Raw genomic sequence first — 16,433 nt, 5'->3', positions numbered from 1 at the left:
GCCAGGTAAGGCTGAAAACTGACAGCCCACTGGGTTTCTCCCTCCTCCTCCACGGTCTTTTTTCTGTCTTGTGCTCCTTTTTCCTCCCTCCTCCAGCCCCATTGATCATCAACCTTCCTTGCCTCAATTGTTCTCTTCTTTCCATTCCACCTCTCTCCTCCAAACTCCTCTGTCCCACCTTGTGCTTGTGAATCTCCCTTTTCAAACAAACCATTGTCACTGCTCTCTCTCACAACTTTTATCTACCTTCAAACCCCTTCACCATACTTGGCACTGGAACCCTTTTAATAGCTGGGCCAGTGGTTAATTGTACTCATTAAACAATTGTGTATGCTTGTGTCTGTGAGCCATTGGGTACCTATTGTATGGGCTTAGTGATTGGTCACTTTGAATTGACCATGGTGTAACTGATTCATTGTGAATGGCCACCAATCAGCCCGCAGCTGCCATTTTAGAATCAGGGTACTGCGTCCTGGAGGTCGCTTGATTGCAGAATGTCCCTCTGTGGGTTAGTGTGTTGTGTCCGCCCTCCCTTGAATGCTGGTTGTTTATGGCTATTGCTGTAGTTTTAATATATTTCAAGTTGGGGTGAGCAACACTTGAGGAAATCTGGTGCTCATCTCACAGCCATACGCACCCTACCAATACTCCCTATATGTGTGAACAAGTTATGGAACACAGGTGGTCTGTCACCTCCCCATCGTTTACCGCTTGACCAAAATGTTTCTTAACATATTCTGCATTTACACACTCCACTCTGGATTCTGCCATCCTTCGCAGTTGGGCTTGGCAGTTCCTGAATAGTTCCGGGGGTGGTGTTGGCACAGTAAAATGTCACTCTGGCAAATAAGCCTCCTTCTTGAGCCTGTCACACATCCACTCACTATATCTACCTACTGCGTAATATGGACCGGCCCTCACTAAATACTAGCTTGCAGTTACGGACACTATAGAATTACCCTCCATAATCTGCTTTGTTTCTCCGACCCACATGAGCTAGATCGACACACATCCAAAAACGTCCCGTGCCCATTTTCTGTCTTCTTTTCTCTCTCTCCCAACACCCGTTATTCTTATGCCTCTGTGCCTGCTTTTCCATATCCTCTACCCCTTAGTTTTTACACTATTGTCAGAGCATGGTTTGGTTAACAAAGGACGGGGGCATAGTATGCCACTCCAGGGAAGCCTCAGCAACACTTTGAGACCACCACTACCGTGGTGAGTTGGCACAGAATAAAAACCGTTTTGACATAGCTCAGAGTTGTAGGTGTTTTTTCTTCCTCATCACCACTCTTCTGAATGCTCATTTTCATCACTATATCTGAGAAGACTTGCTTACATAATCACATCGTACAGGCACCTGATATTCTGGATGCAGTATTTAAAATCTGCAAAGGATTCTTTGCCAATGGAATACTCTGCAGCATGTACTGTCTCCCAAGATCCAGCTTATTATCTGCTGCCTTCTTTCAGGAGATGATGATGGTGACCCGGGCCAGTATTGCCAACCACCCCTGCCCTTCACATGTACTCCTGTCTCCACCTTTTTCCTTCTTTGACTATGCGTCCCTTTCTGCGATCTTTGAAACTGTGAAGATGAGGGCTTTGTCCAAACAGCTCTTCCACTGTACATCAACCACTATTGAGGAGGACATCGAAGCCTTGGCACCTACACTACTTTATAGATCCTTCAGCTCTGGCTGTATCCCACAAGCCTTGAGAAAAACCTGCATTACCCCTCAACCCGAAAAAAAACATCAGATGCTCCAGAAATCTTTGCCATTTATTAGACAATTGTGAACATCCTCTTCCTGGGAAAAACTGTAAAGAATGTTTTTATTTTCTTTTTTATAAATGTTTATTGGTTTTACAAACTTATAACTTATTCCGTTGACATCAATATAATCGCAAACATTCTCCATTCATCTATTAAAACCAGACAGTTCATCATCATTTTAACAATTTTCATACATGTAAGTGTGAACTATCCTCTCTTTATATAGACAAATTAATTACACAGTACCTTTTCAAGTTAGAATTTCATACTGTTTTATTCTGTCTTTAAGCACAAAATCCACTAATTTCAAAACGGCTAAGACCAAGCTTGTTCGTTCCGCTAATAGAACCCATTCCCACCACTCTTCTGCCCAAAGTGATCAAATCTGTCTTCTATGGGCCTCCACGAATCTTGATCGTAGTTCTACTAGGGCTTTGCAGGAGGTTATTGAGTGAAACAGAGTTTCCACACTCCCAACTCCACCACAGTATCTACATTCTGAGTTTGCGAAGTCAATTTCGTTGCTCGCTAATTGGACTTCCCGCGTAGCCAGGATGTTCAGCCTACATCTAAGCAGGAGATCTCTATAGCATGCCGACAGGAATTTTTGGAGATGGGTTGGAGGTTGATTCAGGCCCCTTTGCTCCATGCTCGATATTGGTCTTCGCTTATAGATACCCCTGTCCTCAATAGGTTCTATCCAGTCTAAATCCTGTAACAACTTCTTCACTTTTACCAGATTTGAAACTAAATCTCCCAACTCAATATCTACAAAAATGGCCTCCACCTTTAGTGTCCATCAGATCACACCCTTTTCTTGTTCACCCTCTTGTATATTGAGAATAGAGAAGGGGGTTGCAGTATCCACACCAATGCATTTCCTTTATAGCGCTGTGGTTTTCCATAGCACTATCGAGGCCAATGATTGCAACCGCAGCTGATATCGCATGGAGACCATTGGAAGAGAATTAGACACTTTCAAAGTCTGCCACCAAAAGAGCACCTCCAATAATCCCCAGACTTTCCACAATAAGTTTAGCATTACTTCCGCACCATAAATCAAGATCTGGACAACTTTCTGTAGGTAGGAGGTAATAAGGGGTATCGGACAGTATTTGCCATATCTTCAATGTAGCGCAGCACCCTGTATTGACAGCTTTTTCACTTTAGCCCTCAAAGATAGATATTGGCCTTTGTCATTTATGTTCTTATTTATTACAACACCCAGGTAGGTCATGGACTTAACCACCTCAAGTTCATGGTCCTCCACTCTCCACACAAACTTAGCCCTATATTGTTAGTGCGCGGAGGACATGACCATAACCTTGGATTTTCCCCCATTGATCTTCATACGATTCTCTTTCAGATATTCGCTAAAGTCCTGTATCCTCCTTAGATTAATGGGGGTTTGGTCCAAGAAGACCAGGTCGTCGGCGTACAATATCCATGGAACCTCAATTGAATTCACTCTGGGTGCAAAGCCTCGGACCACTATGTGTGACTCGGCAAGGTCCAACGCATATAGACTGAAAAACAAGGGAGCCAAGGTGCATCCCTGCTTCAGACCACGATATGTTGCAATTTTCCTTGACAGTTAGCCCTTAGCAGATAACCTTATTTGAATCAAGGTGTTTGTGTATAGGGCCTCCAGCAGGTCTGCGAGGCTATTCCTTGTCCTCAATTTGGACCATAGATGTTCTCTATTTACCTTGTCAAGGCCTGTTCAAGGTCCATGAAGGCCATATGTATACACAAGATTTTGACTCCAATACCTTCTTCTTCAAGGTGTTCATAATTAATAGATTCAGCGAGGTCCCTACTCCCTTCACAAACCCAGTTTGTCTTGGGTCTAGTCTACCTGTTTTGGTTGCCCATTCATTTAGATCTCGCAACAGGACGGTTGCAAACAATTTACCCAGAGAATCCAGAAGGGCGATAGGGGGATAGCTTTTTGATTCAGCCCGATCGCCCTTCTTGAAGATGGGGACTATATTGGCTTTCCGCCAAGTTGTCAGCACTTGCTTAGTGCGCATTCTGTTTAAACATGGTCACCATCATTCCTCCCCATATCCCTATATTCACTTTTAGAGCCTGATTAGACAGTCCATCGGGGCCAGCTGCTCTCGAGGAACTAAGACTACCTATTATTAATCTAGCTTCTTCCTCATCAAATGCAAAATGCCAGCTCTTTACATCCCTCACTTCTGTTTGCTTTATATCCTGGGTACTAGCAAACAGTGTAGAATAGTGGGATACCCATCTTTCTTCACTTACTAAACCCATTGTATGCGCTGATCTAAAGTTTTTTTTTAAATTTATTTATTGGTTTTTTGACAACAACAAAACAACAAAACCAAAACATACAAACGCTCATAACAAAGCATAACTGGCACATTGGCACATTTCTCAGATTCCATTGTACTTCCGCAATGCCGGGGTCCTCTGGTGGCCACATCATCCCTGTACAGCATCTTCGTTGGGTCCATCACAGAGTCTATTACGTGTAGGAGTTTTTAGAAAACATTTACTTAAATCCTCTTGCGTTCCATGATCCAATAAAGAGCCTATGGTTCTCTCGAGGTCTACCAGTCTATTCTTGTTTAGGGTTTCCCAACGCACCTGCAAGCCAATCCCAATTAGTTGATTTGTCTCCTTTGTGTTTTTCAATTTGAGAATCGAGTCCGTTCCTCTGTTTTTGACTTTGGTTCACCATGGTGAATTTTAAAGGTAGGAGAACGTTTTTGGAAAAGTATGATTGCTTTTTCTTTACAATTTCCTCCTCAGCAATTTTCCCTTTTCTGCTTGCTGGGATAGTCAATCAATATTTTTTTGGTCACCTCCTGCCAACTTGCTTTAATCCTTTCCTGATGGTCACTCATTCCGTATCCCAGGGGTAGGAGTTTCTCACTCTGGGCTAACAGAACCTCCTTGGTTAATTGTGAGTCCAGATGTAATATCCGCCAGTAAATTTTCTTCTCTACCACAACCTCCACCACCCTGATATCCTATGTAGGTATGTGCCTGAGCGCGGGAATGTATTGCAGAAGCTTCATAACATTTCTCTGATTCAAGATTGGAGCGTTTGGGCACAATATTATTCTTTCCAGGTACACTTTTAGATTTTTCTTTACAACAGCTTGCTCAGGTTTCGTATGTTCACTATTTGTCTGGCGCACTTTGTGTGACCTTGTCATAGGGCTCTTTTTATTCATTTTTCCAGATTCTCTTTAATCAGACTCGACAGCTTGCGCTTTCCCATTCGTTAGCCTTTTTTCTTCCATTGTTTTAAATGGGTGGTCCTTCTTTCTTAGTGGGGGCTGAGAATCTTTGTCCGTGGATTTCATGTTTGATCGCCTCTGTTGTTTCATAGTAACTTGGGGGACTTGTCTTTCAATTTCCGCAGGGTTCGATTGACTTCAATTGTTCAATTGACTCCACATCTTGTTCCTCCCTTTCTATTATTTCAATTAAGTCACCTAGATAGGTTTTAGAGGGGGCCTGATCTTCCACTTGGTCTTCCATTATTCTCTGGTCAGAGTGTGTAGATTTAGATTTGTTGACTGTCAGTTCCACTTGAGGCAGCGCCAATTCTCTTCTCAAATGTTTAGGAGATGGCCTCATATCAAGGGAAAGTACAGGCAGAGGCAGTGTTTTTAAATTCCTTAAAAAGGCCCTAGTGCAATTGGATTTTCTCTCATGCACTGTTACATTTGTAGTATTTTTCTCTAATTTTCTGTCATTTTTTCTCTTTCCAACAGTCCCCCTAGAAGCTTTTAGTTATTCCCTGGCTTCAATATTGAGAACATATTTGCTTCCTTTGCTGATCTTTGCGTTTCAAGTTCTTAAGTTGTCACAATTTCCACAACTTCGAAGTTCTCACTAGAGTTTGCAGGGAAATTTGGAGTCCATTTTGGAGATTTCGTTTTAAGTTTCTCCATAGTCATAACGTGTTCCTGTTTCCATTGAGTCCTCGTCCATTTGCAATCTTCTAGGATTGCATCCATTAGAAGAGTCTTATCAGTGGATACTAGCCCCGCCATGTTGCATAGACGGTTCTGCCATTGACGAGAGGTTTCTCCTTCTTTGTTTAGTCTTTCTTCCACCTTAGTAACAAAGCCTTCTAGGCCATTCATTTTTGTCTGCACCATCGCAATTAGGGTGGCCTAATCTTGTAGAGAGTTATGAATAGATTCATATAATTTAGTGAAGGGAGTTAGAGGGTCACCATCACTGTCTGCTGGAAATGACTCAACTGCTCACTTATTGGAATCCCCGCCCTCTTCCAAGGGGGCTGATTTCGACATGATGAATTATGTGAATCTGACAGCGAAGGAGACGATGGGATAACCTCTCTGCTTTGGCTTTGTTTTTGATCTTCCAGCAGAGATCTCAGTTCATCAAGCTCTTCGATTTACTTTTCATTCCTTTGTTCTGTAGTTACTGCAGTGATTAAGGTGCCAGTTTGTTTACAAACTGATTTGAACCCCGAAGGGGACTTGGGCCCTGAGCTTAAGACACAGACTTCAGATTTAGTGTGAGCTGTACTTTCAACACTCATATCTGCGTTTTTCATGTCCAGGGCAATTAACTGATCCTTAATGGTGGTTAAACTTTTTATTTTTTGATATGCTATTTTTTCGGTCAAATCAGTCAGTTTTCTTGCTACATCGGCCGCCAATTCAGTGTTTTTAAGTACTTTCCTTGAGCCAGGACAGCCTGCCTAAGTGGTTCAGTTATTTGAGGGGTTCCTGCATCGCCTGTTGAGCTGGAAATCGTTTCATTTCATCACGTTGGTGTTCTGGAATCCTATCTCGCCCCTCTTTTCTCCAGCTCATCCTCACTGGGTCGATTCACTTGCACTTCGACTTGATGGAGGCATACAGATGTTTCCATCATGCCCGATATGGGATTCATGACCCGAGGACTCAATAGGCCCCCATCACATCAAGGTTAATCACAGTGGGCGACCGGACTTGCAACTGCTCCAAGGGAGTACCCTCCCGAATGAGTCGGAATCCAATCTCGCCTTCATCACACCACGCTCCCACTTCTATTTCGTACTGGCCCGCGGCCGGTATGTCAAATACAGACACTCTCTCACCCACAGAAGTGCTCCGGCTGTTACGGGCCATCCCCTTATTAGTATTTTTAGCCGTTGCTACCAGGATTCCCATATTAACAAAGCAATCAGAGACACCATCGTGTAGTGTCTTTCCTGGTGGTCAGTTCTCGCTCCTGTCGGGCTCTTTGAATGCAGCGCCATTCTCCGCCAGATGTTTTCCTTGTCGCAGACACCACTGCAGCTTCCCCTGTAAGCAAACACTCCTCCAGCAAACACCACTTGCCTCCAGTTCGCGTAGGGGGCAGGATCATAAAGCCTCACTTACTGGTTGCAGCAGCAGCAGCTGAACTCCTTGAGGAATTAAAGGGGCAGGGTGCAGACACAGCACACCAGCAAATGCCACTTGCCTCCACTTCGCACTCAACATTGGTTATACAACACTGAAATCAATAGCTTATTGCATGACCGGAACTCTGGCGTCCTCATGGCAAGAGGGACAGAAAGGACTTTACTCTACATGAGAGGCTAGTTATTACAGTCACTTGACATGAGTACTCTTGCGCTCCTCATCCGCCTTGACCTGTCTTCAATCTTTCATATTGTTAACCACACCAAAATTCTCTTAGTGTGGTCGGGCCCTAGATGGATTGCCTCCTTCCTTCGGGAAGGGGAGCTGCAAGTGAGAACAGGTCTGTTCCTCTCCAGACCATTTGTCTGGCATGTGTTGTGCTCCAGGGCTGCCTCCTCCTAATCCTTTTAATACTTCCCTCAAGCCTGTGTCATACCTTGTGGCTCCCTTCTGTGCTTCCTGCCAGATATATGCCGACAATACTAAGATAACCTTCAATCTGGACAATCCTACTCAAAATTCTGCCTGCTTGGCCAGGATTAATCATTGGGTGTTTATCAATTACCTCTGCTTCAACCCTTCAAAAACGCAGGCGACTCCTGTCCTAACATTCGCATTGCCCTCTAACACGGGTGCCGTCCATTCACTTAGGCAAGTTGCCAAAAACGCAGGGTTCTCCTTTGAGGACTTATTTATCTTTCCGCTCATAAGTCATTTCAAGAAAATCACACTATCCCGATGACAGGAACATGCAGAAAATCTTCCTGTCTCTGTTAAATATGTCTCATAAAGGGGAAGTGACGAGGGCCAGGGAGCTTTCCTGTACTGACTGTTGCAAGAGCACGTATCTGGGGCTACCTAACGATTGGTACATCAGTTGCAAGTAATGCAAAATATGGCTGCTCGGCTGACCCCAGGCCTGTAACCCAGTGACGATAATGCTCCAGCTCTTCGTTCCTTGGATTGGCTTCCTGTAGATAGTCATTGCGCAACTAAAACTCTATGCACTATTCATTGTGCTTACTGGGTGGTTGGACCAAGGTACTTGAAATAACAAATCATTAAGCACTGCTCATCAATAGCCTTGAGATGGGTTAACTCATTCGTCTTCTCGTTGGCCCGCTGCAGAAAAAAGTTTTCTTGGCAGGCAAATGATCTATGTCTGAGCCTCTTTGGAATAACTTTCACATCTCCTTGAGAGTTCTTAACCTTTGCTTTGATTTCTTGGATATGGTTGCGGCTGAGCTGAAGACTCATCTGGACTTCCTGGACATCTTATCGTGCTGATTGTGTTCCTGTTGCACTTGTTCACAGACCTACCCTTCTTCATCCTCCTGCAGCTAACTGTACCTGGATGTTCCAGTTCCAGAGCTTATAGGGTCAGTGGCCCCTTTCCTTCCCCTTCATCACCCATTTCTCTCCTTCCAGTTAGGGTGCTATGAAGGGACTGGTTTTGCAGTTGGCTTTCTATAAAACAAAAGTAAATAAATCCTTTTTCAATGTTCCTCCAGTTCCTTCTGCCAATTCCACTGTACAAACTGGTTTATATGTGTACTGGATGTCGACGTTGAGTAGCACTTGTATTTATGCACAACAGTATGCTAAATTATTGCTATATATGTTTAAAGTTTGGGGATTTTCTTTGATGAGCGTTGTGAGTAAATAGGGAATTTTCCAAAGACATTTCTAATGAATTTGATCAGTCATTTTTAAAAAGCACTTGAGTCACACTAATAGTGTATTTTTTTAAAATACATGAACCCTATCAATTCATTTTGTTGTATTCATGTAATGCTTCTCTACATTTGGTAAATGTCTTTGCCAGTCAACCTAGGCTTATTCGATCCACTCGTCACTTCATTTTAGCATGCTCGTCTACAGCCAAGGCAAGAGAATTGTATTTGATGGAATTGAAACTTGTGCCTGACATCGCTTGTAATTAATTAATGTCAAGCTAGTAAGAAAGGTTTCTTAATGTATTGCGGGGTAAACATTTTGCATTTATTTTATTTATTTATTTGTAACACGCCGTAGCTCGCAAGCATCAGGGTGCGAAAAAGACACGAGGACGAAGATTAACAGGACGACGCAAAAGAAAGTAAAGAGAGGGGGGGCAGAAAGATGGCAACATGATTCGGTGTAGAAATTGCCTAGTTATTTGAGGAGAAAGGTCTTCAGATGCCTCCTAAAGAGTTGGGTGTTGCTTTCCAGTCTAAGGCTGCAAGGCAGTTTGTTCCAGTGGGAAGTTGCCAAACTCGGAAAAGCTCGACCGAGACCAGAGGCTTTGCCTTGAAGGCTAGGATTGATCAGTCCTTGCTTGGCGGATCTCAAGCTACGACTTGACTCATACCACCTGAACTTTTTCTTAAGGTATGCTGGTGCCGTGCCGTAGAGTCATCGGTGGGTTAGGGTTAGTGATTTAAACAGGATCCGTTCCTTCACTGCCAACCAATGGAGATCATTTCTGTCCTTGGTGATGTGTTCTCGCTTAGATTTGTTAGTGGTGGACCTGACAGCATTATTCTGAATAATCTGGCATTGTTTCAGGCAATTATTGCTAGCGCCAAGCATTAACGCGTTACCATAGTCCAAGCGAGACAGGATGGTAGCTCTCCCTATCGTGGCACTGTTCTTGATATTAAGAAATGGTCTGATCTGGCAGAGAAGCCTTTGATAATATTGACAATTTCGCTTTAAATAAGCGGTTTGGGCTTCTGCACTTAGGGAAGATTGTAAATAAATACCTACGGTTTTGACCTTATTTGATACCTTAATGGTGGAGTCTTTTATAGCGAAGGTGGAATAGTCCGAGCCAAGGTTTTTTAAGGCTTTAGCGCTTCCAAAGGTCATAAGTTCCGTTTTAGAACTATTAAGACACATCCAGTGTGTTAACATCCAGTTTTCAATGGTGTTATAGATAATCGATAACTTGTCGTTGTCTAAGGAATGGTTTGCACTCAACTCTAAGATGAGCTGTGTATCGTCAGCGAAATTGGTGAAAAAAAATTCCAAGCTGAGATAGACGAGTACAAAGGCAAATGATATAAAAATTTGAAAAGCAAAGGAGAGAAACTGGCTCCTTGAGGGACGCCGCAGTCTACAGGTTTGGGTGAGGTGGAGTGTCCTGCCCAGTTGATTTTTTAGTTCCTGTCTTCTAGGAATGATGATACCCAATCTATTGCATCATGGGAGCAGTTACCAGCTGCGCCTAGGGCCTCTCGGAGCTTCCCATGATCTAACAAATCGAAAGCCGCCGAGAGGTTCAAGAGGATTAACAAACCTGTTTTGCCTCTGTCTAGGATACTCAGCATTTCTGTCTGTAAGTCCAGCAATGCTGACTCTGTGCTATGGGCACCTCTAAAACCATTGGATCAGTAATCACCTAAATGAGATTAGAAGATATTTTGGGGGATTTTAACATTGCTTTGATACATTTGGAGACGACATGCAGTAATAATATCCTTATTGCAGGGGCAGTTAGTTATTGATAATCCAGCAGTCAAATCTTGTTAAAGCCGATGGTATTTGCTTTTGAAATTAAGGGCTCTTTATTTTATTCAGGTTTCGATGTTGGAGGATGAAATTGCATTTTTTTTATGTGGGTCAGTGTTCATTTTGGTTGAAATTATGAAATATCTGTTATCAATTTTTCTTATGTGAATACATTTTTATATGAAAGGATGGAACTGCAATTGTGTTATGCACAAATCAGTTTTATAAAATTGGATTATCTACCAATATGATTACAGTTAAGAGGAGGAGGTATTTAAGGTGTTTTTGTAAACCAACGAATCCCCAGCGCCTCTCTAATGGATTTCAGCTCTCACTTCAATAGGGTCTTAGTCGCTGTAACAATGTATGCTTTTAGAAAAAGCAGGATCCTTGCCACTTGACCAATATCATTTAGCATTTTTGTCAAAATTGTTTTGTTTTTTCGGCACTGAATACAAGTACCTCAAGAAAATATACCCTCTTTATGTATGTTGAAATTGTTGAGCAGTGAAAGGGTTTTTCTTTTTTCTTTTTTTATAATAATGGTTCTGATGAGAGGCTGAGTCCACTTCTCTTTTGACTTGCCCAAGCTTAAGCAACACTTGATTTACCGTACCATGGCCAAGAGCACTCGTGAAGGATTTTGTGCAAACCAAACATTTTGCGGCTGAGTGACATGTCTGCATGTTTGGGGCTTGACTGGTTACAGCTGAATAGAGCCCGGGCTCTGGACGCCTCTTTGCGATTGGAGATTTTCTCATGTGGCATGAACTTCCGCTGCCTGACAGCAATCACTTTATTGGGGAGCTTACGGACCTCTCTCTGGTGTCAGAACGTTAAAGTTCTATTTCACATTTAGAGGAAAGAGAAAGTCGAACAGCCACCAGAAATGCTCCCCTTAAAATAGTGCACGATCGCTCCTACTATGCTGTATCATGGGGTGATATTTAAAATTGCAATGTGATGAAATGTTTTTTCTTTCTGTTTTCAGGAAAAATGTCTGGACACCGTGCCTTGAGAAAGAAGCAGCAGATTGACAACCTTGTTTCTGCGGTGACCAACCTGGCCAAGCCTGGTGACGTGATAGTGGATTTTTGCAGCGGCGGGGTAATGTAACACCATTTCTGCATATGTTCCTCAGCTCAGTGTGCATATTTTGCTGTCCTTTCCTCTTTAGAATAGAAGAGGCAGCAATGGAGTTTGCTTGTTTCATCCTTATACGGTATTATTTTGATTGGGGTATATTCTAGAAACTGCAGGCTCTGAAAAGGTGGGGATTGTAAGATAAAGGTCCTGCCCCTTTAAAGTTTTTGTCAATGTGCTTACCTTTGTAAAGAGCAGCTGTACTGTTGGGCGTGCCTTCCATGTCTCGTTTAATAAGGGGTAGCAAATGGATACTGGCGGAAACTGCAAGAGTGAGACTATGGGCACATAGGCACACCTCAATTTCTGCCACCAGAAAGATGCCACTAAATATTTTTATGGATACTGTCAAGTTTTACACAGATCTTCAAACGGTCATCTGCGACAATAAACAGGAGCCAGCATAGCCGTTCAACTGTCTTTATTCTACCTCGGGCAGTAACTGCCAACCCATTCCCCGACCACCTCCCTAGCCCAACGTCATCCCGTATATGCAGAAATTACCGCAATTGTGAACAGCCCACATAACGATGTGGGAAGGGTAAACAATAAACCGTAACACAATCTGACAGATACATGGCTAATTTGCCGTGTGTATAGAATAGAAAGGGAGAAGCTCAACTTTCATAAACCTCCATGTTTGTAGGATATCAGTCGTAGAATTGACAAGTGTTAGAAATTGGGACATAACCGACAAGTGAAATCCCCAGCCTTGGAAGCTCACATGATATAGGGTGTCCTAGATGACCATTCCCGATACATGATGAATTGAGAGCCATACATGGGCAGTCTGGAGAAAGGAAGGAAAAGATGGATGTACAAGTCACCTCCTTCGCATACATGCCAACATTCAGATGCACCTGGGAGGGAGATTTCCACAGGGAAATCGGGAGACACACATTTCCCCATAGGAATGCATTGGGGCTACAGTTATTTTAGGCGGGAGACTGTGAAAAATAGCAATATTTTTCACCTAAAAATCGGGAGTCTCCCGCCTAAATCGGGAGGGTTGGCATGTATGCCTTTGTGAAATGTGATGTACAGAGCGCACAGTGAGGGAAGCATGGTGGCTGTGTCTTACTCTAATGGCACAAAGCTTTCATATATTGGTGTATTAGTAGTAGGCTGTGAGCCTGATAGCTGGCAAGCCTATGGTAAACATTGCCATGTGTATCATTCATTAAATGGCTCCTAAGTAGAACTCCAATTGTTGGTCTGCTTGTACCAGTTAAAATCTACCTGTTTCTTTACATTATGTGTCTTTAAATCCCGAAGGGTGCTTCTTAGGAATTGATAACAAGGGTTCAGTGGATTGTGATATTAGATTGGCACTACCAATTGCTTTCAGGTAATATTGGATGTCATTTTTTCGGGCATGTGTGGTTTCGAGGTAACACAACTAATGTATCACTTAACAAAAATGGATTTCAGGGTGGGCCACATTGGTGGTACGTAGGGATCTCCCATATGTAAAGGGGTAGCATTTAAATGTATATATGGACAAAATTCAGGTGCATCAAATTGTTTCGCTAGACTAGTCTGTAATCGTAGGAGTAAAGGAACATTCCATGGTCAGAATTGGCAGTCATTTGAAGCACTGGAAAAAGTTTACAAAGTGCCGCCATTGACAACAGGACAAGGAAAGGAGCACATGTTTGTGGAAGCATTGGACTGCAGGGAAGAGAGTTTGGAGAGCACAGGTAAAGCCAGAGGGGAGCACGAGGAAGGCAATCGAGCAAGAAGGGAGTGTCAATTTTAAAATATAGTAGCACATTGATAGACTGGAAAAGGAAATTGTTTGAAATCATTTAAAAAAAACGTTGACAGCAGGGCCTTTATCCATTTTAGTGAAATGTATTGAACAGTGGGATTGGAGTAGTAAAGCCAGTGGAATATCAGCTTTAATGACCCCAGAAAGACAATTTATGGAGCCAAAGTCCAGGGATGGAGGGACAGGGGTGCATGACAAGAGACATTTCTCAATGGAATGAGTGGCACCAACACTAAACCTGTTCACTTTACACAGACTATACATTTCACTATCTGATTACACATTCTTAAAGGATCGCCAGAAAGTATTTTTTCGTGTGCAAAGAGTGGAGAGTTCACACATCTGCATCCCTAGACGGCTGATGAGGTCAACATGGTCATAGATTTAGTGCATGCCTGGCATTCCTACAACCAGAGCAGTGGAAAGGCAGATGATAAGCTGAGGACCAGACAGAGTGTTCATTATGTACCAGGATTGTTGGGGTAGTGGTGCTTCTCTGAGGTTATGATATTTGTTTCTGGTTCTGATTCTCGTTTTCCCGCTTTTTCGAAGGGCCACGTTGGACTTGTCCTCGCTTACCTGCTGCCCTCATGCCAGGTGAGTCCTTAGAAAATGCAATGGCTTTGCTAGCGTCTTTTGTTTTACCCACCACGCTAATTTCAAGTATACATTTTTGATTTCAGTGACTGAATCGCTGAAGCATTTATAGCTAGCCTGCATACAGCAGGTGGAGTGAACCATGGTTCTGCACTAGGACTCAAGGTTTTAGGCTTTCTCAGGGCAGGTGCATGTATCATGTTCTAATGTATCTTGCTGTTGAATGGGAGGGGTCAGTAATGTTAGGCTCATGACTGAAGTTAGGTTCTTCAAAGTTTGACATTTTATTTGCAAAAGAAACAATATACAAATTCTAACTAAACCTACTCTCCCAGTTCACTATTCTAAGATCTAAGAGAAAACCTCCTAGCATACACAAAACAAACCCTCACACTGAACAAACAATCAAAATAAAATAACAATAACTGTGAGGAATCTGAGGGCGTCCTCCCTTCTTTTCCCCGGATATCCTCCTCTCAGGTGGCCAGGGAAAGGCCGTCTTTATCGGATCCTGGTCCTGCGGGTGGGGGATATGCTAGGGAGGACTACCTGGGTGGAGGAGAATTAGGGAGTGGAGGCGAGGCACCCTTGGGTGATACCTGGTATCCCCCATTTCTCTTTCATGAGTCCAACATTCCCCAGGCCTTTGTAGACTATTGCCAGTCTTTTCTCTATTTTGCCAGTACAGCATCCCCCAGTAAACACCAGTCAGGTACTGGGACAAGAAAGAGGCAACCCAGAGCAATACATCCTCTTTATATATTGCACGGCCTGCGGTAGCGGGTGTGTAGTTATGGTTAAGTTGCTAAACCCATAGGAAGAGCACTTTTTGGGTGGCTTATAACTTCGCTCTCCCTGGACGAATAATCACCAAGCTTTGCAAAAAAATGTATATGGCCTGCTCTGAATTTTATGGCAAGTTTGGTGAGTTTTCGTCAACGGGGGCAAAGTTATAGGGCGGTCCCAACATTTTTTCCCCCCATAAACTGAATGGAAAAACTTTACTCACCCCTACAGCCCAAACCGCTGGAGGGATTTTCACCAAATTTGTGGCAGAAGAGGCGGCTTGGTCCCGAAAGCGTGCTTTTGTAAATTTGGTGAAAATACGTCCAGTAGTTTTTTAAAAAACAAAATGTAGGTAAAAAAGATTAGTGAAATCTGGCTCCGCTCCGCAGACCCATTTCCCCGTTCGGTCCGCAGACAGGCATATGATTGGTCTAGATGGTGACTCCATGTCCGCAGACATCGGATGTGCCCTCTGATTGGATGGTGAAAAGCGTGAAGTGCGTGAGATTTTTGGAAACGCCCGCCATGTTGGATTTGCGGACTTTGGCCGATGTCTGCGGACATCGCAGTAAAAAACATATTAAAAAACACAACATTACACTTGTCAAACTTATCAAACAATCTCTGGGGAGGTGAGGGGTGATGTGGATGGGATGGGATATGGCTATAAGAAGCTCTATAAAGTGGGGGCAAAATTAGAGGGGGCGTCCCAAAATATTGTAAAGGCATATAAATGTGGTGCCATTTGACGAATCTGCAAGAAAGTTTGCAAAACGATTTTAAATCTAGATATAAATGTTTTTGTAAAGTTTGGTGGGATTTTCTGAAGAAGGGGCTAAATTAGAGGGGGTCTCAACATTTTTAGATGGCTTATAACTTTGTTGCCATTTGACGAACGTGGAGAAATGTTTTCAGAAAGATTATAGAGCCAACCTTGAATGTTTGTGTAAAGTCTGAATGGATTTAGTCCAGTTCGGGGCTAAGTTGTATGACTATTGTATGTACATACATTTTGAAACATGGGCGGATTTCAAGCAAACTCGTTTAAGGAGCATTGGTAAGGACCTGAAAGCATGGTTTTGCAAACGTGCCAGTGTTTTGTTTTTTGACAAGTGTCATAATGTAGGTACAAAAAATTGTGATATACCTTTGGTGACTGAGGTATAACCTGTGGCCATGGGCAGTGGCCAGATTTTCCGGGTCATGGTATAAGGTCATGACTCGGACAATCTGGCTACTGGCTTTGAACGCGAGGGATATAAAATGGTGTTGAAGTGGCCATGTCCACCTGGGACCGGCTATCTGATAGTTATTCGAAAGTAGGATAGGTTCAACCCTTCGAGACCTACAGAGGAAGATGCTGAAATTTATCTGGAGAGGTAAGAAGTCTAGAATCCCACACAAGACACTACTGGGGGGCTCCAAACTGGGAGAGCTGGGGGTCCCGGACCTACAG

General features: G+C 43.1%; 1 protein-coding gene across 4 annotated transcripts in view; it reads left to right on the top strand.

Annotated features, from left to right (window-relative positions):
- The window catches only part of GSTCD (glutathione S-transferase C-terminal domain containing), a 1,401,422-nt gene that overhangs the window by 1,010,675 nt on the left and 374,314 nt on the right, over window positions 1-16,433 (top strand). For all 4 annotated transcript variants that reach the window (XM_069630950.1, XM_069630949.1, XM_069630947.1 and 1 more), the window contains 2 exons: window positions 11,672-11,787; window positions 14,147-14,191. In XM_069630950.1, the coding sequence (XP_069487051.1) occupies window positions 11,672-11,787; window positions 14,147-14,191 (161 nt within the window). The remainder of the gene's footprint in view (window positions 1-11,671; window positions 11,788-14,146; window positions 14,192-16,433) is intronic.

The sequence above is a fragment of the Ambystoma mexicanum genome, chromosome 6q, assembly GCF_040938575.1.
Source record: "Ambystoma mexicanum isolate Mex_15411 chromosome 6q, UKY_AmexF1_1, whole genome shotgun sequence".
Classification (NCBI taxonomy): Eukaryota; Metazoa; Chordata; class Amphibia; order Caudata; family Ambystomatidae; genus Ambystoma; species Ambystoma mexicanum.
The sequence above is the reverse complement of the archived record's forward strand: the minus strand, read 5'-3'. Positions and strand labels throughout refer to the sequence as shown.